Source organism: Coffea eugenioides, chromosome 9 (genome assembly GCF_003713205.1).
Source record: "Coffea eugenioides isolate CCC68of chromosome 9, Ceug_1.0, whole genome shotgun sequence".
Taxonomy (NCBI): domain Eukaryota; kingdom Viridiplantae; phylum Streptophyta; class Magnoliopsida; order Gentianales; family Rubiaceae; genus Coffea; species Coffea eugenioides.
This window is the reverse complement of record NC_040043.1, coordinates 1,304,311-1,327,759: the sequence shown is the minus strand read 5'-3', so window position 1 is coordinate 1,327,759 and position 23,449 is coordinate 1,304,311. Positions and strand designations below refer to the sequence as shown.

Below are 23,449 nucleotides of genomic sequence, written 5' to 3'. Positions count from 1 at the left end.
TATTAGAGGAGCCCTATTCTAACCAAATAACGCACTACCAGGGTTATTTCAGATTAGCTCGCGTATCCCCCTGACACGAATCTAATCGTGCCAGTTGTCACTATTTCAAGGCAATTAAACAATTATGGATTTAATGCCTTAATTGACAATAGATTATCAAGTTAACTAATTATCCGAATCCAAGACAATCAATTAATTAAATAATCATGAACACTGCAATCAAGGGATATGCGAATACCAATAAATAAAAGAAAAAGATAAAATTAAATCAATCTCACAAGTTTAGACGAACCAAAGCCTCCGTTGCTCCTTGACTAGAGTGGAGAAATTAGTTCATGTTTAATGAGAACAAAACATACGAAACTGAAGCAAAAGCTGCGGCCATCTTCTGTGTTTGGGGGAAAAGCCACGGGAAAATCATTCAATTATACCTAATTGCTCCTGACATCCCAGGAGACAAAAACTACTAAGAAGCCTCCAAGGAAAACATTAAAAACTAAGCTTCAGTAGTGCCCAAAAGAAAAGTCAAAACTGAAACTACTAAGCAGTCCTGCCATGCGTGAGAAAGAAAAACCAAAGGAACACTAAAGCCTTGTTTGGATTGCTTGTTTCCGTCGGAAAATATTGTCGTTTTCCGTGATCACATTTCCTTATCACCTTTTTCTCTCACATCTATCAAATCGCTACAGTATGCAATCCAAACACAACCTAAGCTAATGGAGATAATGATCCCCCGCTACTCAATCCAATTCCTATCTAATGGTCTTCCTTTGTACGGCGGCTCCCAGGAAAAGAAGACTTCGGCCAAATGACCAAAAAGGGCTTGCGTCTTTTTGTTCCAAAAATGCCCCTGCAAGCGTTCTATTTGAATTCTTTCCGATGACTGTCAAATTGGCATTGATTGTGGTGCTTTCGATCTACTCCCTGAAATAACTGTAAATTATGAAAAGTGAGTAGAATCCAATAATAAATCCACATCAGGTCAAGTAATAGGAAAAATTAATAATAAAATAAATGATAAAATCGCACATAATATAAAAAATTACCATTTACTCCATGGAGAGAGGAGTTTCGACTCTAGTCGTTGTCCCATACAAACTTTTTATTTTCTTGCTGTTTATCATAATGTAACGGGCGAAGAGAACAATAATGGCCAAGTTTCCCAAGAAGTAACAAGAGAAGATTTTTTTTTTATTATTATTGATTTTGACAAACTTTTCTTTCTTCGTTTTGACAATTTTTTTTTTGTTCAATATGGAGGACATGAACAAGAAAGCTAAATAATAAATAAGTAAAATTAAAACTAGTACTAATTTGCATGAAAGATTTGCCAAATTTCCAAGTTTACTTTTCTTTGTTTCTTAAGGTAAAACTAATTCTTTACTAATGACTCTTGAACTATAAAAGCAACTTTCGCCATTGTTTTTGAAAAAATAACATGGTTACTTATCCAGGCAAATTCACTGCATAGAAGCAACATTTGTAAACACGTAGTTAATCGGTGTAAATGCCATTGGACAACCACATAAAAAGGAAAAGCTATATCGAGCAAAGACTGATTATCTTAACTTTCGATTTGGATAATGTGCTCAATGCACTCATCATGAGGGGTTTAGGTGTAAAATTTTCAAATAGCGTACTTAATCTGGGAAAGTGTCTAAATTGCAAGCAGTGCAAAAATTGTAATTAATGCTTGTATTTACAAGATATATTTTAGGAGTGCTAATGAATACTCCTTGGGCACACCTTGGAAAAATCCCTCAACAACTTTACCAATCATCTGGGCAAAGATCGATACATATCATTTTTTCTGCTAATAAAGATTGATACATACCAGTCAAAGTTTACTGCTAGTAATATATATAAACTATGTGATTGGTTGGTTTGTATTTTCCTAAAGTTTACTAAGTTTTGTGAGGAACATTTATTTTTAGAGTTTCTTTCATAATGCCCAAGTCTTTAGTAATTGAAGGTCAACTCACCGGAGTCCAGGCATGGAATCTTGGAGGTGTTTCTCCAGCCTTCCCACGCATGAAGAGGCCCAATCTTGAGTACTACTTGGGTAGTTCTTCTTTTTGTTAGAAAGCTTACACTTTTTACTTCCGTAAAAACCACGCTCAATTCCTTGTTCAAAGCATCCGCATTTGTAGAATTCAAGTTAGGATTGGTACTTGTAATATATATTATGTGGTTAACTAATTATATTGCATTACTGCCAACAATGAACATTATCAAATGCAGTTTCGTCAACGCAACGTAAATTCTACTCTTTACATAAAGCAAATGGTGACATGACTTGACTGTAAAATTCCCTAGAATAGTAGTCAAAAGAATTCCAATCAGCATCACAATTACATCACTGGTCAATGTCATCAATTGGAACTTAATCTGAAAACAGAAATCAAATTAACAAACATTAGCCATAATATTACTGAGACCAATATATAATGCAATCCCTCTCCCTCCTTCATGTAGCAACATTGGCCATGGAGAAATTTCACCACCTTTCCCCACTTGGACTTGTGTTGCTATGTTTTCTTTCAGCTTCCTTCGCCATGTTCCCGACCAATATTACCACTGATAAGTCATCTCTTCTTGCCTTGAGAGCTCACATTTCAGTTGACCCTCTACAAATCTTGGCCAAAAACTGGTCCGTTGGCTCCTCTGTCTGTGATTGGATTGGAGTCTCTTGTGGCTCTCGTCATCGCAGAGTGACTGCCTTGGACATTTCAAACATGGGCCTTACCGGCATCATCCCTCCACAACTGGGAAATCTATCATTTCTTGTTTCTCTTGACATGAGTGCGAATAACTTCCATGGAGAACTACCACATGAGTTTGTTGGATTGCGCCGATTAAAGCTACTTAATTTGAGCTTCAACAATCTTGAAGGAGAGTTCCCCTGGTGGATTGGTTCATTTCCTCAACTTCGTCGCCTGTCTCTTAGAAATAATAGTTTCACTGGTCTTATCCCATCTTCCATCTCTAACTTGTCAAAGCTAGAGGAGATAAGTCTTTCGTACAACCTTCTGCAAGGAAACATTCCTATAGGGATTTTCAATATTTCCTCGCTGCAAGTGATTAACCTTAGAAATAATGGCCTGTCCGGAGTTCTTCCAAGTGACATGTGTTACCATCTTCCTGGACTGAGTATACTTAACCTATCAGTTAACAAGTTATATGGTCAATTACCATCAAGTAATTTAGCTCAATGTTCAGAACTTCGGGGGCTGTCTTTGTCTTACAACGAATTTGGAGGGTCCCTACCAAAAGAAATTGGAGCACTGAAGAAGCTTGAGGTGCTATACTTGGGTTTCAACCATTTAGAAGGTAAGACCCTTTCTAATTAATTCTTTCACCATATATGGACAAAGCCAAATAGCGCATGTCTTGCACAATTTTTACTCTATCTTTCCAGATTCCAACTCAAACGGCAAAAGATAAAAGAAAAATTTAGAGCTGAAGATTGTTTTCTGCCGAATGAATTCTCAAAATGCTGCCTCAAGGAAAGAATTGTTACCAAAGATTTTCAGAATTTTTGGTTCCTTTACAGCTAGGAAGACAAGGGATATATGCAGTAGATAAGAATATGGTCCTGATAGACAAGTTAATGGCGAAAACATATTCATATTTTCTTAGGGCTCTACATAATAGCAAAAAAAAAATTGAAAACAAAATTAATTTTCACATGCATTTAATTTAGAATGTCTTTTTTTAATTCCGAAACAAGCCAATTTCAAAATATTGAGAGGTGCTAGGTTGTGGCCAATTTTCTGCTTTTGACCCATCAATTTTCTCATTCGCTTTTCTTCAAAATGCCCATCAAAGATCTCAACTTCTTGATATTTATTCCATTTCATATTTAGCAGGTCAAATTCCAAAAGAGATTGGTAATTCAACTATGATTAAAATCCAAAATTTTGAATCCAACAATTTAATAGGTATGACAATTTTCTCAATGGCAGAAATTAGAGATATATATGGTTTAATATATATACTCAATATTATTCTGGCAGGTGTAATACCACGAGAGATTGGTAACTGGTACTTTCTCCAAAAACTCGACTTACAATTCAATAGCTTAACTGGTTCCATACCAATAGAGATCTTCAACCTCTCAAAGTTGAGTGTTATGTCAGTTACACAAAATCAACTTTCAGGCAATCTTCCATCAACATTCGGTTATAGGCTTCCCAATTTAGAATACCTTTATCTCGGCGCTAATTACTTTTCTGGAGCATTACCTAGTTCAATCTCAAATTCTTCTAAACTTCGTAAGGTAGATTTTAGTAATAACAAGTTCACGGGTCCAATTCCTATTTCCCTGGGGGACCTAAGTCTCCTAGAACTGCTGAATCTATCTGACAACAATTTAACGAGCGAATCCTCATCTCAAGAGTTGAGTTTCATCACTTCATTGACAAAATGCCAAAATTTGTCAGTATTGGACTTGAGTGACAATCCATTGAATGGGATAATTCCAAACTCGATTAGTAATCTTTCAACTTCCCTTAAAAGATTATATGCAGCAGGTTGCAAAATCAAGGGCAGCATTCCAGATGGAATTGGAAACTTTAGTAGTTTGTTCCTCTTAGATCTATCCAACAATGAGCTAAGTGGGTCGTTGCCAGCTAGGATAACAGATTTGCAAAAGCTTCAAAGAATGGATCTTAGTATGAACAAACTAATTAGCAGAGTCCCCCTGCATTTGCTTTGTGCTCTCCACAACTTGGATACAATGAACCTTGGACAAAATCAATTTATGGCCTCAATTCCAAAGTGCTTCGGAAATCTTACTTCCCTGAGGCATCTCAACCTAAGTCACAACAGACTATATTCTGCTCCACCTGAGGAAATATGGAACCTAAAAGATCTCTTGGAGCTTGACCTCTCCTCAAATCTGCTGAGTGGATCTTTGCCGTATGCTATTACGAATATGAAGATGGCAAATTGGGTAGATTTGTCAACCAATCAGTTCTCAGGTGGCATTCCTAACTCAATTGGAGATACGCAGAACCTGCAAAATCTTTCTCTGGCACACAACAAATTGCAAGGATCAATCCCAGAATCGATTGGCAAGATGTTAAGCTTGGAGTCATTGGATCTATCACATAACTTTCTCTCTGGATCAATTCCAATGTCAATGGAGAACCTTCGGTATCTTAGACATTTCAATGCCTCTTTTAACAATTTAAGTGGTGAAGTTCCTTCCAGAGGGCCTTTTATCAACTTCACTGCCGAATCCTTCGCTTCAAATCAAGCCCTCTGTGGAGCTCAAAGGTTTCATGTGCCCCCATGTCCAAATAATTCAGCTCACAAATTGAGAACAAAAAAGCTGCATCGAACAATTTTTATTGTACTGGGGGTGATAATAGCAGCGGGAGCCTTGTCCTTTGGATTTGTTTACCTAAGATGTCGAAAGAAAGATACACTTTCCAGTGGAGCAAATTTATCCTTAGTTGCAATGCCAGAAAGAATTTCATATTTTGAACTTCTACGAGCAACTAACGGGTTCAATGAAAGCAATTTGCTGGGGGCTGGAAGCTTTGGATATGTTTATAGAGGTACTCTTGATGATGGCAGGGTTGTGGCTGTTAAAGTGTTCAATTTACAAGTCGATGGAGCGTTCAAGAGTTTTGACGTAGAATGTGAGGTGTTGTGCAATCTTCGCCATCGAAACCTCACACGAGTCATTAGTAGCTGCTCTACCCCTGAATTTAAGGCATTAGTGCTTGAGTTCATGCCTAATGGGAGTCTTGAGAAGTGGTTGTATTCGCACAACTATTTTCTGGATCTGATGCAGAGATTGGACATATTGATTGATGTGGCAGGTGCATTGCAATATCTCCACTGTGAATATGCAACCCCAGTAATTCACTGTGATCTGAAGCCAAGTAATGTGCTGCTGGATCAAGACATGGTTCCCCATCTAAGTGATTTTGGCCTTACAAAGTTGTTGGGCGAGGAGAACAGCATCACATACACCGAAACACTAGCCACACTTGGCTATCTCGCACCAGGTGAAGAATTTTCTCGTACAACTAAAGTACTATTTCCTCAGTTGTTTGCTGTTGCAAATTCCAAACTAAAAAAATACAATCAATTTACGAACATATGATGAATTTATATGCGTCTTGCAGAGTATGGGTTGGAAGGATTGGTATCAGCAAAATGCGACATCTACAGTTTTGGAATTATGATGATGGAAGTCTTCACGAGAACAAATCCCAACAGTGAAATGTTTGGTGAAAAATTGAGCCTGAAGAGCTGGGTTGCTAATTCAATACCTGATGGATTAGCTAATGTCATCGATGCTAATTTGCTAAAGGAAAGTGATGAATACTTTGTTGAAAAGCTAAGCTGCATAGCCTCAATCATGAAAGTGGCTCTGGGCTGCACGATGGAGTCTCCAAGAGAAAGAAGCAGCATACAAGATGTTCTTGTTGCACTGAAAAAGATCAAGCTTCAGTACACGAGTCCCCCGTGTTCGGGGACTTAGTGGTGCATGCATGTTCTCTAAGCAAGATTGCAACCTTCTTCTTGATTGTCTCATTAGGTTATAAATTTGTAGTGGTATTCATAGAGTACATGTTAGAAAAACCCTATAATAATTAACAGTGTAAGTTGATTATCTCACTCTGTCTTTTCTTATTTCTTTTCTTTGCACCTGTTTAATCGCCCTTAATTTGTAATAATAAAGTTATCTCACAATATTCACCAATCCCATTTTGGGTACCTAAGGACCTATAATCCTTTTCATAGTGAGTCTTTACTGAATCCATGTGATGCATAATAAAACTACTTTTGAGCCATAGATGGAAAAAGAAAATAATAAATAGTGTGTCAAAAAAGTTGCAATTAGTAGGTAAATGGATAGGTTGTGGAGGTGGGCAATGATTTGGATAAATTAATTAAGATTATTTATCTAGCAAACTGTGATTTGGGTTTCTAAAAATCCTCAAATCAGAATAGTTCTCAGGTACTATCAAGTTTAACCCACCACACCTTGTAAATCCTAGAGTTTTGAATTAAAATTCATGCACATAAAATTTTAAACATCACCTTTTTAAGGGCTTCTTTTTTTCTTTTTTTTTTTGAAGAGGGGGGCTCACAGAATAAGTATACGAAAAGAGTGAAGGTGACCCACAACAAAAATTTTAATATTATTACCAATATTTCAACTTTAATGGTGAGAATTTGAATTTTTACAGGCAAAATTAAATAAGGCTCAATTCTTATTAATGGCATAAATATAAGATGCCATTAAAATTGATTTTTCTAGTCTCTGACTCCCTGCCCTAATGGCTAGATAAAAGGCAGGTTTGGCACATGTTTACAAAGATTGAAAATTTTAATGCTAAGCTATCCACAAGAGGGGTACAAGAGCGTTTGGATAAAATATTATTTGAAATATTATTTGAAATAATTATTATAATACTTTTTACGATATGATGTATGTGAGATAAAAAGATAGTTAAAAATATAAAAATATGGGTAAAAAATTATATTTATAATGCAAGTGAAATATTTTTTAGCAAAACTGAGCTATCCAAATTGTGTTTATCCTGTGCATTTAGAGACTTAATATCTCTTCTAGCTGTTCTTAAAAGACTATTTTTCCTTTGCCTTCTTTACATATTCTTATTTTATGCGTCAACAGTTGCCATTTTGTCTTGTTCTTTCACCAAAAACAAAACAGTGGTCACGTGGGAGCTACCAATCAAATGAACAATTTTAGATCTTTTGCTTTCAAGCTGATGAGGGCCATTCCTTTTTCCAAATTATGAAACATTTAAATGCCCAATTTTGGGTCACAAATATAACTCATTTTCGTGTATGGTTCAAAAGGGTAAACTTGGGCTGCAAATGAAGTTCGAGTCCGAACTCGGTCAACATCGAGTTCGAGCTAACCAAATCGAATTCGAGCTCAAAGTCGAATTCAAAAATATTAAACTCGTTAACTCACAAGCAGCTCGAACTCGATTATATATATATATTTTTTATTTTTTATTTTAATAGTAAAATTATATATATCTCTCTAATATTTTATTATTTGTTAAGAAAAATTATTATTTTATTTATTTTTTTAAGTTCGAGCTCGAGTTTTATATTTTGAGCTCGTCGATTTCAAGCTTCATAAACTTAGATTGAGGCTCAACTCGATCAAGTCAAAACTCGAGTCGACTCGACTCGTTTACACCGCTAGGATAAACTATGAATACTTTGAGATCACTTTCCTACATTTTCCATGACCTTTTAGGCTTCATTTGGGACTGCAATACTTTTGGTAAAAAAGTATTTTTATGTGCTAAAAATACTTTTTTGGTATTTGGTGAACATCATCCTATAAAATTAGGAATAGAGTTTTTGGTGTTAAAAACACTTTTAGTAAAAGCTCAAATTTGGTGTTTTTAGAGTAAATTTTGTGATTTAAAAAAACATCAATTTTAATCATCTTATCCTATATTATGAACTAAATAAAGAAATAAACACTTTTAAAAATTTTCAAATTATACATTATTCAATACAATAAGTACTTATTGAATTATGTCTCCAAATAATATATTTAAAAGCATTTAAACAGTTGATAAGTACTTTTATTAAAAGCTCCACTAAGAAAGTACTTTTCAATAAACCACCGCAACCCCAAACGGGCTCTTAATATCACTTATTGTGATAGGAGTTTACATTATTACAGCACTCAAAACATAAGAGGTGCTTCGCAAAATTGTCAGAAACCTAAAGGGGGGTTTATAAAATTATCCCAACTACAAATTTTGCAATCAGGATTAGGCGCCATAACAGAAGTTGAAAATGTGCCAGATACAATATCATAGATTATATTACCACTTAATTAAGAGAATCTTCTTTAGAGGAAAAAAAATACAAACAGAGCAATTAGCCTCTTTCAGCATCTTGGATGACTTTATGATATTTCCTAAGCCACAAAAAGGCCCTCCACAATCACCGATATGGCGACACACCAAGCAGTGAGTCCAGGCCAGACAACTGACATTGAAGAAAATTGTAAACTGACTCAGTCGTCATTGAAGCAATTCGAACCACAACACCTCTGCCCTGCAGAAAACAAGGAGGAGTTGGCATGTCTTCAAATGAAGAAAGTAACACGTATATTTAGTTAAACAAAATTTGACTTATGAAACAATTTGTACAAATGCTAAAATTTCCCTGACTTGACAATGCAGAGATGGAATTTTCACTACATCAATGTCAGAATAGAGGACGCAGAAATTTCAGAAGCTATGCCAAACATTCTTACAGAAAATGTTACTTCGGTTTAAGAAAAGAAGCATTTTTTACAATAAGGAGTTCAAGAGAAGGCATGACCGCAAGGTGGAAAGCTTGTCAATCTTCAAGTCTAACCCTCTGTGCATGTAATGGAGACAGGCAAAATTTTGGCGAGGCAGATTTAGGCTATACATTAATCAAGCTTCCACAAGGCATACCATGATCCATGAAAGATTAACATATAAAAGGAAAAAAAAAAATACCACAATGCCTAATAGTAAAATCATGTAATATACTTGCTCATGTCGTGTAACCCACTGATTAGCATAAGATTCTCAAAGAGCTATCCAAAGACATTAAAAATTCCATGAGGATCTTCAAGCATATATGACACGACTAGTAGAAGACCCTGACTGCAATTGTAGATGTAAAGCCTTGCAGATTAGTCAATGGTATTAAACAAGCACTAAAATAAAATTTCCTTGCAACAGAACCTATTGAATATTGACTGTAAAAAGAGCCTACCATTACAAGAAAACTAATACCCATGTGAAAAAAATCTACCTTTTGACCAAAGACGCTGCAGGAGGCCAAAAAGCTGGGTCTGGTCAAGAAAGGATTGTCATTGATATCTCCATATCGTCCAGAGCTACCTGAAGGAATACAAAATTGTTGAGACATCAAGTTTTTCACATTTCCCTGAATTTGGTCTTGAATGAACTTCAGCTTTGGCCTAAAATTAAAAAGATTTGTAGTCTCTCAGTTAACCAAAATTAAGTAGTGGAAAGGAAATAATCATATAAAGAATAAAAGTACTGGTAAAATTAATTCATCGAGTCAACGCATACCCCAAAAGTATAACCATCACAATTACTTGATAATCTTGCATCCGTTCAGCAATACTGCTTTACCTTCCCTGCTCTAGCAATATCTGTGATCAAAGTAAAACAATCTGAGCCATTTAAATGAGAAGGATAACCATCATCTAGATACAACAGAGTCAATCTTGTAGAAGGAAAAACTTCAGAGAAGAGAACTGAATTAAAGGTAACCATTCTTGGATCAACATTCTCTAATTAGTTCAGATGTAAAGAAACAAAATGAGTTTGTTTTAGAGTCGGATGTATAGAAAATACTGAAAGCAAGAGTCTCCCAACACAAGGGAGTCAAGAAACCCAAATGCAGAGAGCATTCTGAGACTTCCCCAACAACTAATGATTATTCATGTGTGAAAAAGGAAAACAAAAGATTCCTGATAGAGGAAAAAAATTAGCTAAATGATCTCCATGTTGAAGACAATAGAAGCCTGGGTAACATAACACCTGTCCATGCCAAAGTGCTAGATGATCTTTAAGCAACCCAAAGTTCAAAAAGTGCACCAAAGTTCCAAGTAAATCAGTTTGAAGATCTGAAGCTTATAAATCCATGAGATGTTTGCATTTGATTATTTCAACTAATACCAACATTAATTGCCATGGAGAAACACATTCTCCAGGCTCAGTCCATCAGAATAAAGCAATTTCATCCAAAAGATCTTTTTTTTTTTCTTTTTTGGGAATTCATCTCAAAGATGTTTCCTATCATTAAGGCATCTAATCAACATTTACAATATTCTATTATCCAACATGACATATATTCCCAAGATTAAGGCCTGTATATGCATAAATTAACCAAAAGGACATTAAATATCCACAGGTTGAAAGCTCGAAAGCAATTAAAACAAAAAAAAATACAACATTCTACAAAAATCTAAAGATATTCAAGATTGACATAAATCTATTTCAAGCAATAGTTCAAAAAATAAAAATTTCTTATAAGATTAAAATACTTCAGTTTCACCACTCTCTTCAATATCACACGCTTAGTATACAGTGATGCTAGCATAGTTAAAAAACATGGCTTGAGGATGACAATACCGTGTCAAGAAACAAAGGCTCATCAGCTTCTAGAAAAATGTTTTTAGTGCTCTTATAAAGTTCAAAGTCCCACTTTTCACCTCTTCCATAATGGCCACTAGTTATCCAATCAACATGAGCAAGCTGGAGCTGGGAAAGACTTTGAATACTTGAGTTTCAGAATACTTTGCAGTTGAAAAGCATTAACTGGATCTGGAATCATAGCCAAAAGTGCATCACTTCCAATTCTTGCCTACTGTGCGGCACAAAAAAGCTGCTATTACCAATAGCTTTAAAATTCAGGAAAGATATTGTATAAGTGGGATACTAGATTATACAAACTTGGCTTGAGAAGCTAAAGTACTCTTCCCCAATAACACTATTTTTTTGAAGCAGCAGAATGAAACACCCAGGTTTTTACAACCATAATATCTTTATTTTTTTGGTCCAAAACAAGAACAAGCCAAGATGAAAATTCCGTCACTATGTCAGCACAGACAATTCATAGCCATGCACAGTACCTTTTTTTTTTGGTCTCGGACTGATAGAGCAATTATTTGGCACGTTTTGCATTGTCATCTTGTCCTAATTTTGGCTATTCATGGTGCTAAGAAATGGAATTTCACTCATCTTTGATATTTGTGTGAATTGTAGGTGGTTAGCATTAAAAATGATATCTTGAGGTGAATTTCCAGAAGACTTCTCATTTCAGGGCGTGGCCACGCCTTAAAAGGTAGACGTTACCGAAAGCCGGACTCCGGTCCACGTGAACCGCGAGAAGCATGGGATAAAAACTCCAAAAGGCTAGCTTTGCTTTTTTTTTCAATCAATTGGGTCACGTTTGAGAAGCTCCTGACGGCGGCTATATAAAGAATAAAAAGGGAGATTCAGAGGCATCAATACCTTAGCTTTAGTTTTCTTTTCCCAGATCTGTCAGACGCTTTTTTCCTTTTTCTTTCTTCTCTTCGGTAGCAATTAGAATAGGCCAGACGGCTATTTTCCTTTTGATTTTTACGCTTGCTCTGGACAATTTCGGTTAGCCTTTTGCTTCGTACACTTGTGGCTCCAAAATGAAGACGAAGGCAGGGCCTTTTCTGTTGTTACTGCAATTAATTCCCATTCCCCAATTCTTCAGCAAATAATTGAATGAACTCAATTAAACCACGCGGGACTGACACGATGAGGAGCGACTAATTTTCTCCTCTACCCAAAGGTTGACGCGAAGGCGCGGTCCATAATATCTGTGAGATCTAATCGAATTTTCATTATTTCTCCCAATTTATTGCTATTCGTGCGTTTCCTGAATTAATTGTTCATGGGTATTTTATTAATTGAATATCAACGGCTGGGTATTTGATTTAATTTAATAGTCTACTGCCACGTTAATTAAATAGAATCCGTAATTGTTCATTTAGTTAACATCTCGTGGCAACCACCATAATTGGTTTTATGATGGGAAAACGCAAGATCTATCTTAAATAAACCCTCTTAGCGTGTTTATTGGTTAGGGTTGGGTTCTTCTAACTTTAATGCAATTGGGTAATTAAATTTCTACGATCGTACCTAGGGTTGTTATCTGGTTAGAGAAGCAGTCAATGGTCGTACCTTGACTGTCGAAAAGGTAAGGAAGAACTGGTTGTCAGAGCTTGTTGATAGCTATAACCAACCTAGTGATGAATGGACGAAATATCTTTGCATCGATGATCATTTAACTGGATCGTGCCTGAGCAGTTGATCCTTTGGGTAGAACTTTTATTAATTGCTATTCTTAGTGAATTGTGCTTTGTGAGTTAGTTTTGAATTTAGTTCGCTTTATTTTTATTTTACTTTTGTTTTATTTATTTCTCTCCCATTGAGAATCCCCCAATTTTGTTCTACTAATTTGGAAAGAAATAATTTCCTATCCGCTCCCTGCGGAATCGACCCTACTTGCCATTGTATGCAAAATTAATATTTTTATAGATAAATCCGGTATATCGGATCAAGCAAACTCTTCGGGAACAGGGTGAATCAAGTAACCCATTGCACACCTAGGGTCCCTGCTCCAGTACTTGGATTTGCTTTATAATTATTTAATTGAGATGGTAATTAAGACTTTTTAGTAATTATTATTGCACAGGTTCGGCACCTGTCAATTTTTGGCGCCGTTGCCGGGGAGCTGGCGTTTGGATTATTTGTTTCTTTTCAAATTCAGTTTTTATTTTATTTTATTTTATTCTATTCTTCTTGGTATTTTTGCTAGTTTATGCCCCGTTTTTCTCGTACAGGTGAATTGGTATACGATCCTGAGGTTGAGAAGGCAGCACGTAGGCGGAGGCAAGAGACCAAGAGACAAAAAGGAGGGCACTTAGTTGCTACAAACGAGTCAGTGGAAGACGAAATAAGCATGGCCAACACCCAAACATTAAGGGAGTTGGCTGCTCCGGAACTGACTCACCAGCCCTTATGCATCACATTCCCCACTTTGGCTGAGAATACTGCTTTCGAACTGAAGTCGGGGCTGATTCATCTCTTACCTTCTTTCCATGGTTTCTCTGGCGAAGAACCCCACAAGCACGTTAAAGAGTTCGAGGTGGTTTGCTCTAATATGAAACCCCCTGGGGTCACTGAAGAGCAAATTAGACTGAGAGTTTTTCCTTTCTCTCTCAAGGATGCGACTAAAGATTGGCTGTACTACCTACCAGCAGGTAGTATTACCACATGGGCACAGTTGAAAAAGAAGTTTCTGGAAAAATTCTTCCCTGCATCCCGGGCTGCGAGTTTGAGGAAGGAAATCTGCAGCATTAAGCAGCATCCTGGAGAATCCCTATATGATTATTGGGAAAGGTTCAATAAGTTGTGCACTAGATGCCCACAGTATCAAATTAGTGAACAATTATTGATCCAGTACTTCTATGAGGGACTCCAACCGTCAGACAGGAGTATCATAGATGCTGCGAGCGGGGGAGCATTGGCAAATAAGACCCCGAGGGAAGCATGGCTGCTCATTGAGTCGATGGCAGAGAATTCTCAACAGTTTGGTTTCCGTGAGAGTAACCCTACCAGTAGGATCAACGAGGTGGAGACGTCGTCCATTCAGCAGCAGATATCGGAGCTGACATCTTTTGTTCGACAATTAGCTGTGGGGAACATGCATCAAGCGAAAGCTTGTGGAATTCGCACAAATGTGGGCCACCATACTGACTCGTGCCCTTTGTTGCAAGAGGATGGGGCCGAACAAGTGAACATGACTGGAGGCGTGCCCGCGCCTCGTAGACCGTACGACCCATACTCCAACACGTATAATCCGGGTTGGAGAGATCACCCGAATTTCAGCTATGGTAATAGACCGCAAAATGCATTCTCCAATCGTCCACCAGGATTTCAGCAACCGTGGCAACCAAAGGCTCAACCCTCGTCCTCTAACTCAGGAAATTCATTGGAGGAGATTGTCAAGAGTTTGGCCACGATCACTGCTCAACTCCAGCAAGAGACTAGGTCCTTAGTCGCGAGCACCACCCAGTTCCAACAAAATACCAAGGCAGGCATGAAAGACATGGAGACTCGCATGAGTCAAATGGCAACTGCCATAAATCGCCTGGAGTCTCACTTTTATGGAAAATTGCCATCGCAACCTGAGGTAAATCCCAGAAATGTGAGTGCCATGACACTGAGGAGTGGCAAAGAGGTGGAGGGACCTAAGTTGGTAAATTCGAAAGGCAAAAGTGAGGAGGAGATAGAAAAGGAGATTGAAGAGGAAGGGCGCATTCGCGAAGACCCTAAGGTAACATCTATTCTTTCGATCCCTATTAAATCTAATCTAACTCCTTTTTCTTACAGGTTGAAAAAGACAAAGAGGGCTGAAAAGGAAAAAGAAATCCTGGATGTGTTCCGCAAAGTTCAAGTAAACATCCCCCTATTGGACGTGATCAAGCAGGTACCCAAATACGCAAAGTTCTTGAAAGACTTGTGCGTTAACAAAAGAAAGCTAAGGGGTGATGAGAGAGTGATGGTAGGAGAGAATGTATCAGCTGTACTTCAAAGGAAACTCCCACCCAAATGCGGAGATCCAGGTATGTTTACTATCCCCTGTAAGATTGGCCATTCTAGTATCAAAAATGTCATGATAGATTTAGGAGTTTCTATTAATGTGATGCCTAAGTCAATTTATGATTCCCTAAATTTAGGACCTTTAAAAGAAACGGGGATAATAATTCAATTGGCTGATCGTACATGTGCTTATCCGGATGGAATAGTTGAGGATGTTTTAGTGCAAGTAGATGGATTAATTTTTCCTGCTGATTTTTATGTGCTTTACATGGATGATAGAAGTGCCCCAAATCCATCACCCATTATATTACGAAGACCATTTTTGAGTACTGTTCAGACTAAAATTGATGTTAGTAAGGGTACTCTCACGATGGAATTTGATGGAGAAATAGTCCACTTTAATATTTTTGATATAATGAAACATCCTGTTAACTCTCATTCTGTGTTTGTTATGTATACCACTAATCCCTCTGTGCAAGAATTTTCTAAATTTGCTTATAGGGGTAAATTCAAGGTTGCTGCGAACAAGTCCTATAGGATGAAAGCAATTCATGAGGTGAAAATGGAGAGAAAATTTTGGAAAAAGGTTGCACTCAATGGCCACGTGAATCCCGGAGGAGGGCCACCAATTACAAGAAAAATTCAATTACATCCCGACTAAAGAGTGGTGCTATGTCTAGCCAAAGACATTAAAAAAAGGCGCTGTTTGGGAGGCAACCCAAGGATTACAGTATTAGTGGTGATCATTCTTCATTACTCCGCGATTTTTCAGTTTTGATTGTTTTTATAGTGACAGACAGAAGAATAGGTGTTCCAAAACGTGCCCAGGCCTTGAAAAAAAAAAAAACTCTTTTGAGTATCGTTAGGATGCGATGGTCAGAAGACTATGAGCTCCAAGGCGTGCCCGCGCCTTGACAAAAAATTCGTTTGAGTATCCTTAGGATGCGATGGACAGAAGACCAGGTCCTCCAAGGCGTGCCCACGCCTTCCAACCCTTCCGATAGCGAAAGTAAAAAAAAAAAAAATTTGACCAGGACCCTACTTCTTCCACTTTTCCTTCTTCTTTGACCGGTCTTGGCCTCTTTCTTGCAAATTTCTTTTGGCTACGCTTCAACAACTCCTTTTTCCTGTTTTGGTCAAGCCGTCGCCGCTGCCGTCTGCCGCCGCCGCCGTCGTGCACCTCTGCTCTCTTCAGCGCCGCGCAGCCCCCATCTCGCATCGCACCACCACCCGCCTGCGCAGCCCAGCAGAGCGCGAATCTCCTCTCGCACGCCCACCCGTGCGATAGCCGCGCGACCCGCGCCTCTACACCCAGCGTCTGCGCGCACGCCTAGCAGCAGTCCCCGAGCCAGCTGCCTGTGCGCGAGCCCTGCCCTCTTCAGCACGCAGATCCAGTCCGCGCGTCCAGCAGCGCGCGGCCAGAACCTCCAAGATTCCGTTGATGAGCTAGCCACCCAGGTGTCGAGATTAGAAAGCCGTCTTGCGGCGCTACAGGTATTCGCTCGTATTCAAACACAAAATCAAGCAGCTTTCTAGGCTCACATTGGATTCCAGCCGCCACATCCTCCGCCTCCTTATGGTCTCGGCTAGGGGTGCAAACGAGCCGAGCTCGAGTCGAGCTTTGGCTAAACGAGCCGAGCTCGAGTTAATTTTGTGAAGTTCGAGTTCGAGCTCGAGCTCGACGAGCTCAAAATATCAAGCTCGAGCTCGAGCTCGAGTCAAATTCGAGTCGAGTTCGAGCTTAAAAAATAAAAAAATAATAATTATTTTTTTTTAAAAAAAATAAAAAATAAATATTTATTTTTAAAAATGAATAAAATAATAATTTTTTAACAAATAATAAAATATTAGGGATATATATGTAATTTTACTATTAAATAAAAAATAAAAAAATAAAAAATAAATATATAATTGAGCTCGCGAGCCGCTCGCGAGCCAATGAGCTTAATGTTTTTGAGCTCGAGATCGACTTAATTGGCTCGAGCTCGACTCGAACTCGATATTGACGAGCTCGAGTCGAGCTCGTATTCGAGCCGCTCGCGATCGGCTCGCGAGCGGCTCGATTCGCGAAACACCCCTAGTCTCGGCGCACCTCCGGTAGTCAGGGAAGTTTCTCTTCTTTTCTCCTAATATTTCATTTGTCTTTTCTACATTGAGGACAATGTAGGTTTTAGATGTGGGGGAGTGGCTTCCATTATTTCTTTTTGCTTTGTTACTCAAAAAAATAAAAAAAATAAAAAAAACAAAAAAAAATGGAAAAATAAAAAAATGAAAACATTGTAGTTAGTCGGCTTTTTATTTATTTCTATGCTTGTTAATGCTGGAGTATGTTGCTGTGATGAATGACACAATCAAGGTGCATGGGTATGTGGGTAAATATACTAGTTATGCATTTTATTTTCCCTTGGCAGTGTTGTTGAGTGTTGAATACACTGGATTTGACCTATTCTTGAAACTTTTGGGAGCTTTTGAGCCTTGCTTGAGCATATTATTCTTGTTTGCTCTATTTTGTTTGATTGAGTGGGTATCGCACATGGTATGAACATTCTAGAACTTGCTATTTTGTGCATGTCAAGACCACATTCTGTTGAATTGGATGCATGTGAAATGATAAGGGCATTTAGGATTTGACCTCCTTTAGCTTTCGAAAGAAAATCATGCATTCACCTTGTTTTTCAATAGTGAACCAATTTGAGCTTTTATCCTTCATTTTTTTTGTTTGATTAGCCGTGTTTGATAACCCATGACCTTTTTAGACTTTCTTGTTTAACCTTGTGTCGTCAAGAGATGTCTGAATTTCGTTGTTTGTGCAAGGCAAATGAATCTAAGGTGGCAAGTGTTGTCGGAATAGAAGTTGTATGGTGCTCTGTGCATCTGAGAAAAAAAAAGGGGGAAGAAGTCGGCAATGAGCTGGTGGGCAGAAGACTCCAGCCTGCAAGGCGTGCCCACGCCTTGCAAGACATCTGCTCCATTAAAAAAAAAAAAAAAAACTCGTGAGCAGATGACTCCGGCCTACATGGCGTGCCCATGCCTTTCGAGCTGCTTGTTTAAAAAAAAAAAAAGAAAAAAAAAAGAGAAAAGGGGAAGAGTTTCGACACTTGCACAGTGGAAATGGCAAATGAAAATGCCTTGCTCGTGAAATTTCTCTGATGAAGCGTTGTGGTTATGTGGTGGATATCGGACATTCTCTTGACACATTACACCTTATTTTCACCTTCTTATCCCGCCTTTTACCTAAACCCTATTACAACCCTATTAAAGTCCCTTTGATTTGTGTATATAGTTCACTTTTCAGTGGTGGAGATGTGATAAATGTGCAAGCCTATGGTAATGTCATTCCCTGATGTTGATTTGAGCGTTCCTAATATTCATACATTTTCTTGACGGTGACGAGTATTACTGCTTATATTCTTCGGATCACCACTTGTCCAGTGTGTTCTAATTTTGGCGATATTGTCAGGAATATGGGATGCTTGTGTTAGTATAGCTTATTGCATGACCTTTGCTCTTTCGGTTGCACTTCTAAGCTCTGAAATGCTTGAGGGCAAGCATTGTCTAGGTGTGGGGAGATTTGATAGAGCAATTATTTGGCACGTTTTGCATTGTCATCTTGTCCTAATTTTGGCTATTCATGGTGCTAAGAAATGGAATTTCACTTATCTTTGATATTTGTGTGAATTGTAGGTGGTTAGCATTAAAAATGATATCTTGAGGTGAATTTCCAGAAGACTTCTCATTTCAGGGCGTGGCCACGCCTTAAAAGGTAGACGTTACCGAAAGTCAGACTCCGGTCCACGTGAACCGCGAGAAGCATGGGATAAAAACTCCAAAAGGCTAGCTTTGTTTTTTTTTTCAATCAATTGGGTCACGTTTGAGAAGTTCCTGACGGCGGCTATTTAAAGAATAAAAAGGGAGATTCAGAGGCATCAATACCTTAGCTTTAGTTTTCTTTTCCCAGATCTGTCAGACGCTTTTTCCCTTTTTCTTTCTTCTCTTCGGTAGCAATTAGAATAGGCCAGACGGCTATTTTCCTTTTGATTTTTACGCTTGCTCTGGACAATTTCGGTTAGCCTTTTGCTTCGTACACTTGTGGCTCCAAAACGAAGACGAAGGCAGGGCCTTTTCTGTTGTTACTGCAATTAATTCCCATTCCCCAATTCTTCAGCAAATAATTGAATGAACTCAATTAAACCACGCGGGACTGACACGATGAGGAGCGGCTAATTTTCTCCTCTACCCAAAGGTTGACGCGAAGGCGCGGTCCATAATATCTGTGAGATCTAATCGAATCTTCATTATTTCTCCCAATTTATTTCTATTCGTGCGTTTCCTGAATTAATTGTTCATGGGTATTTTATTAATTGAATATCAACGGCCGGGTATTTGATTTAATTTAATAGTCTACTGCCACGTTAATTAAATAGAATTCGTAATTGTTCATTTAGTTAACATCTCGTGGCAACCACCATAATTGGTTTTATGATGGGAAAACGCAAGATCTAGCTTAAATAAACTCTCTTAGCGTGTTTATTGGTTAGGGTTGGGTTCTTCTAACTTTAATGCAATTGGGTAATTAAATTCCTACGGTCGTACCTAGGGTTGTTATCTGGTTAGAGAAGCAGTCAATGGTCGTACCTTGACTGTCGAAAAGGTAAGGAAGAACTGGTTGTCAGAGCTTGTTGATAGCTATAACCAACCTAGTGATGAATGGACGAAATATCTTTGCATCGATGATCATTTAGTTGGACCGTGCCTGAGCAGTTGATCCTTTGGGTAGAACTTTTATTAATTGCTATTCTTAGTGAATTGTGCTTTGTGAGTTAGTTTTGAATTTAGTTCGCTTTATTTTTATTTTACTTTTATTTTATTTATTTCTCTCCCATTGAGAATCCCCCAATTTTGTTCTACTAATTTGGAAAGAAATAATTTCCTACCCGCTCCCTGCGGAATCGACCCTACTTGCCATTGTATGCAAAATTAATATTTTTATAGATAAATCCGGTATATCGGATCAAGCAAACTCTTCGGGAACATGGTGAATCAAGTAACCCATTGCACACCTAGGGTCCCTGCTCCAGTACTTGGATTTGCTTTATAATTATTTAATTGAGATGGTAATTAGGACTTTTTAATAATTATTATTGCACAGGTTTGGCACCTATCACGGACCCATCTTACTTCCACCTGTTGCCTATCAGAAAAATTTGCTTGCATAAAGTAGTAAATTTTTGTATTTCAGATCCAATGGTAAATCCCCGAGGTGATTTAAAGATAACAAGGGGCTATGAGAGTCTATTAAAGGTTCATGAAAAGTAATACAAAGAAAATGAAGGAAGCAGTTTAGAGAATGGTTTTACTACTAACTTTCTATTAGAATTTTGATATTGTTGATCAAATTAAGCTAGGATGAATCTTATTACTTCAGAGTCAGACATCCTCATACTACTTATTTGCAATGAATCTAGATTCCAGATTTCCAGCAGGTAGCTCATTTCATGAGGTGAAGTTTTAGGTGTTCCTTTAGGAATGGTAGAAAAGCGTTGTAGAATAATCTAGCAAGTTTTTGTATCAGGGTCCTTATCTATAGATTAGCTTTTAATAGTTTTAATGCTGTGTGACTCATGTGCTCTTTCAATAACTTGCAAAAGGGATTCATGTGGCCCTTGAATGCTTGACCTAAACTTGTCTTGGAACATAAATGCATCCTAGGATTTCTTCTTATTGACCAACTTCTCTTCTAAACTGTACAGCTCCAATCAAAATCCTTATTCTAGCTGTCTTCTAGCCTGCACGTCCTCTCTTTTCCACAAGTTCAGATTATTCCGTCCCAACCTCTTACACTTCAAAATCAAACCATCCCCTCCATCCCAAGATCTTCCTCGAGTAGATCTACTTCATGATGTCCAAAGAAATAGACCATTCAGGACTGGAAACCTTTTCTGGTGAACAAATCTAATAGGAACTATGAAGTGTATCCCAATAAACAAGTGAGACAACTGGACAACTTGAGTGTGTCCATAATTTCTATAAAAACAAATTGGCCATCTCATGAATCAGGTTTCCCACATCAACATTTTTAAGTAAACATAATATGATTTAAGAAAATAGCACTTTCCCCTCTAGCACTTTATTGATTAAAAAGATGCAAAAGTTGGCTTCAGAATAATGTTGGCAACATAATGCTAGTAACAAATATGTTGGTAACATAATGGTACTAGCAAATTCTCAAAAGAAAATCAAGTGCACATAAAACTTGTACAATGCTGCAATCATCAGGAACAGCTGAAGAAACTTTGAAGGCAATCAAAAGCAAACACCATCTGGCAAAGCATTTCATGTACAAGATCATTGAAAACGTTTCTTGATAATTACTGCCTTTAATTAGGTGACAGACATGTTCAACTCCAATCCCAAATTAACATGTCAAATGCAGCCTAGGTCCAATTTTCCTTTACACTTTTTGACCAATCTAGACTCCACGGGGTGACAGACAAATCACTGTCGCGGGGAAACTGTTAAAAGTTGTACCAGACATTATCAAACACAAACACCAATAAATGCTGAATTAGCTTATTCATCAAGCAAAATGGTGATTACCTCCAGGACTTGTTCAGAGCACTTTGATTCCACAGATTTGTAGACCTATATACCAATAGTGTATACCAAATTAACCAAGCATCATAAAAAACGAACAAAAAATAAAGCATTACAGAGTCGAACAATACTTAATAGCAAATGCAAAACAAAAACAATAAGATGGAACATAGCATCAAAGATTTGACCTTTGTTGAAGCTTGAGTGGTTAACACTGTGGTGCACCCATCACCAACTGAAATATCACACTTTATAGAATCACCCTATTTATACATACAACAAATTTAATCACTCAAACCAAAACATAGAACTATTGCAGATTATTCAAGTATTAACAAAAAATAGAAATGCACAAAAACCATACACATCTCTTTATGCAGGGAAATGGAGAGTGTGCATACCGACACAATTCCACCACCATAAGTGATAGTGTAAATCCAAATAGCGTCAGTTTGAGAAGGACCCACCTGCCAAAACCACCATAAAAATGAAAACCCATATCAAGAATTAAACGTTCTTTCTTGTATGCCAATATAATTACTTCAGAATGTTGGTTTCCGCCATAGGCATGAATGGAACCTTATTGGGGATGATGAATTTAAGAGGATACTTTGAGTAGCAGTGATTAGCAGTTGACTTTCCCCCACCTCTCTCCACTACCACCTTTCCTGTTTCCATCTCTGTCCCGGATTCTGTCAAAGGCTCAAAGTCCAATTCCTATTGGGAATTTTAAGGTGGACTTTTTGCAATTTCTTTCTTGTAATTTTAAGGTGGGAAAGAATTGGTTAATTTAAACTGCATCCCCTTTATTTTTCGAAGAACTATCCTTAGACCCTAAAAGTTTCGAAGAAAATCTGCTGTACACCATTGATTTGACATTTCTAACTATTGGACAACATAGCCCCCTGAGTTTAAGGGCTCATTTTGTTCAATGGAATCATGTTTGGATTGCTAATTTAATGTCCATGTAAAATAGTTATCCAGTGACTACGGGAGAATCTTTGAACCATATAATAAAGGATTAATTTTTTACATACCTATAATATATTTGCATTACTTTTGTTGGATGTATGATACTTGATCAAAATTTAAATTTTGTATAATATACTATACATCTAACCATGACTCTGTATACACTGTCACTATAATATAAAATTAACTCTATAATAAAATTCCAATTAAAACTCACTTACACTGTCAATATGTATAAAATTAACTCTATAATAAAACTTCAATTACAACTCACTTATTTTTGTATTGACAATGTCAGCCCACTGATTAATTCTACTATGAAATAAGCTTCCACAAGGCCTCAATTAACTCAAATCTACTCTACCTATCTTTACTTCCTTATCCACCACAATGTTGGATCTTTACTCTACCTATCTTTACTTGCTTATCCACCACAATGTTGGATCATTATAAACCAATCCAAACTAAACTCAACACAAGGATGTTTACCTTCTCCAATATATAACTAGGATAAGTGTTTTAAACGAACTTATATCTTTGTACTCTATTTGTGTGTTTGTAAAAACGCAAGGGTGAGGAGGGCTTCTCCGCCTTTGCAGTAGTTTTGAAAATAAATAAAGAAGATGAGGAGGATTCATCTCATTTTCTTGAAGTTGTGAACTTAAAAGTTTAGCTCCATTTAGATTATTATTTTTTAGGATGTTTTAAAA

At 37.5% G+C, this 23,449-nt stretch overlaps 1 protein-coding gene, 1 non-coding gene and 1 pseudogene across 2 annotated transcripts; 1 reads left to right on the top strand and 2 right to left on the bottom strand.

Moving 5' to 3' along the window:
- The first annotated feature begins 1,947 nt into the window (after positions 1-1,947).
- Positions 1,948-6,651, top strand: LOC113783229 (probable LRR receptor-like serine/threonine-protein kinase At3g47570). Its single transcript, XM_027329303.1, has 4 exons — positions 1,948-2,062; positions 2,545-3,330; positions 4,017-6,020; positions 6,141-6,651. Exons 1-4 carry the CDS (start codon positions 1,948-1,950, stop codon positions 6,497-6,499), a joined length of 3,264 nt encoding a protein of 1,087 aa, XP_027185104.1. The 3' UTR covers positions 6,500-6,651.
- A 2,232-nt stretch (positions 6,652-8,883) lies between these two features.
- On the bottom strand, positions 8,884-22,445 carry LOC113783285 (annotated as a pseudogene).
- On the bottom strand, positions 13,903-14,009 carry LOC113748472. Its single transcript, XR_003464330.1, has one exon. It is a non-coding gene; the product is annotated as a small nucleolar RNA R71 (small nucleolar RNA).
- Positions 22,446-23,449: the final 1,004 nt, after the last annotated feature.

Excerpts from the sequence above, each read along its gene's own strand:
- LOC113783229 (XM_027329303.1), top strand. The coding sequence starts at position 1,948 with ATGCCCAAGTCTTTAGTAATTGAAGGTCAACTCACCGGAGTCCAGGCA. Across the intron at positions 2,063-2,544 it reads CAATCTTGAGTACTACTTGG|CTTCCTTCGCCATGTTCCCG; the intron begins GTAGTTCTTCTT and ends GTTTTCTTTCAG. Across the intron at positions 6,021-6,140 it reads ACTTGGCTATCTCGCACCAG|AGTATGGGTTGGAAGGATTG; the intron begins GTGAAGAATTTT and ends TGCGTCTTGCAG.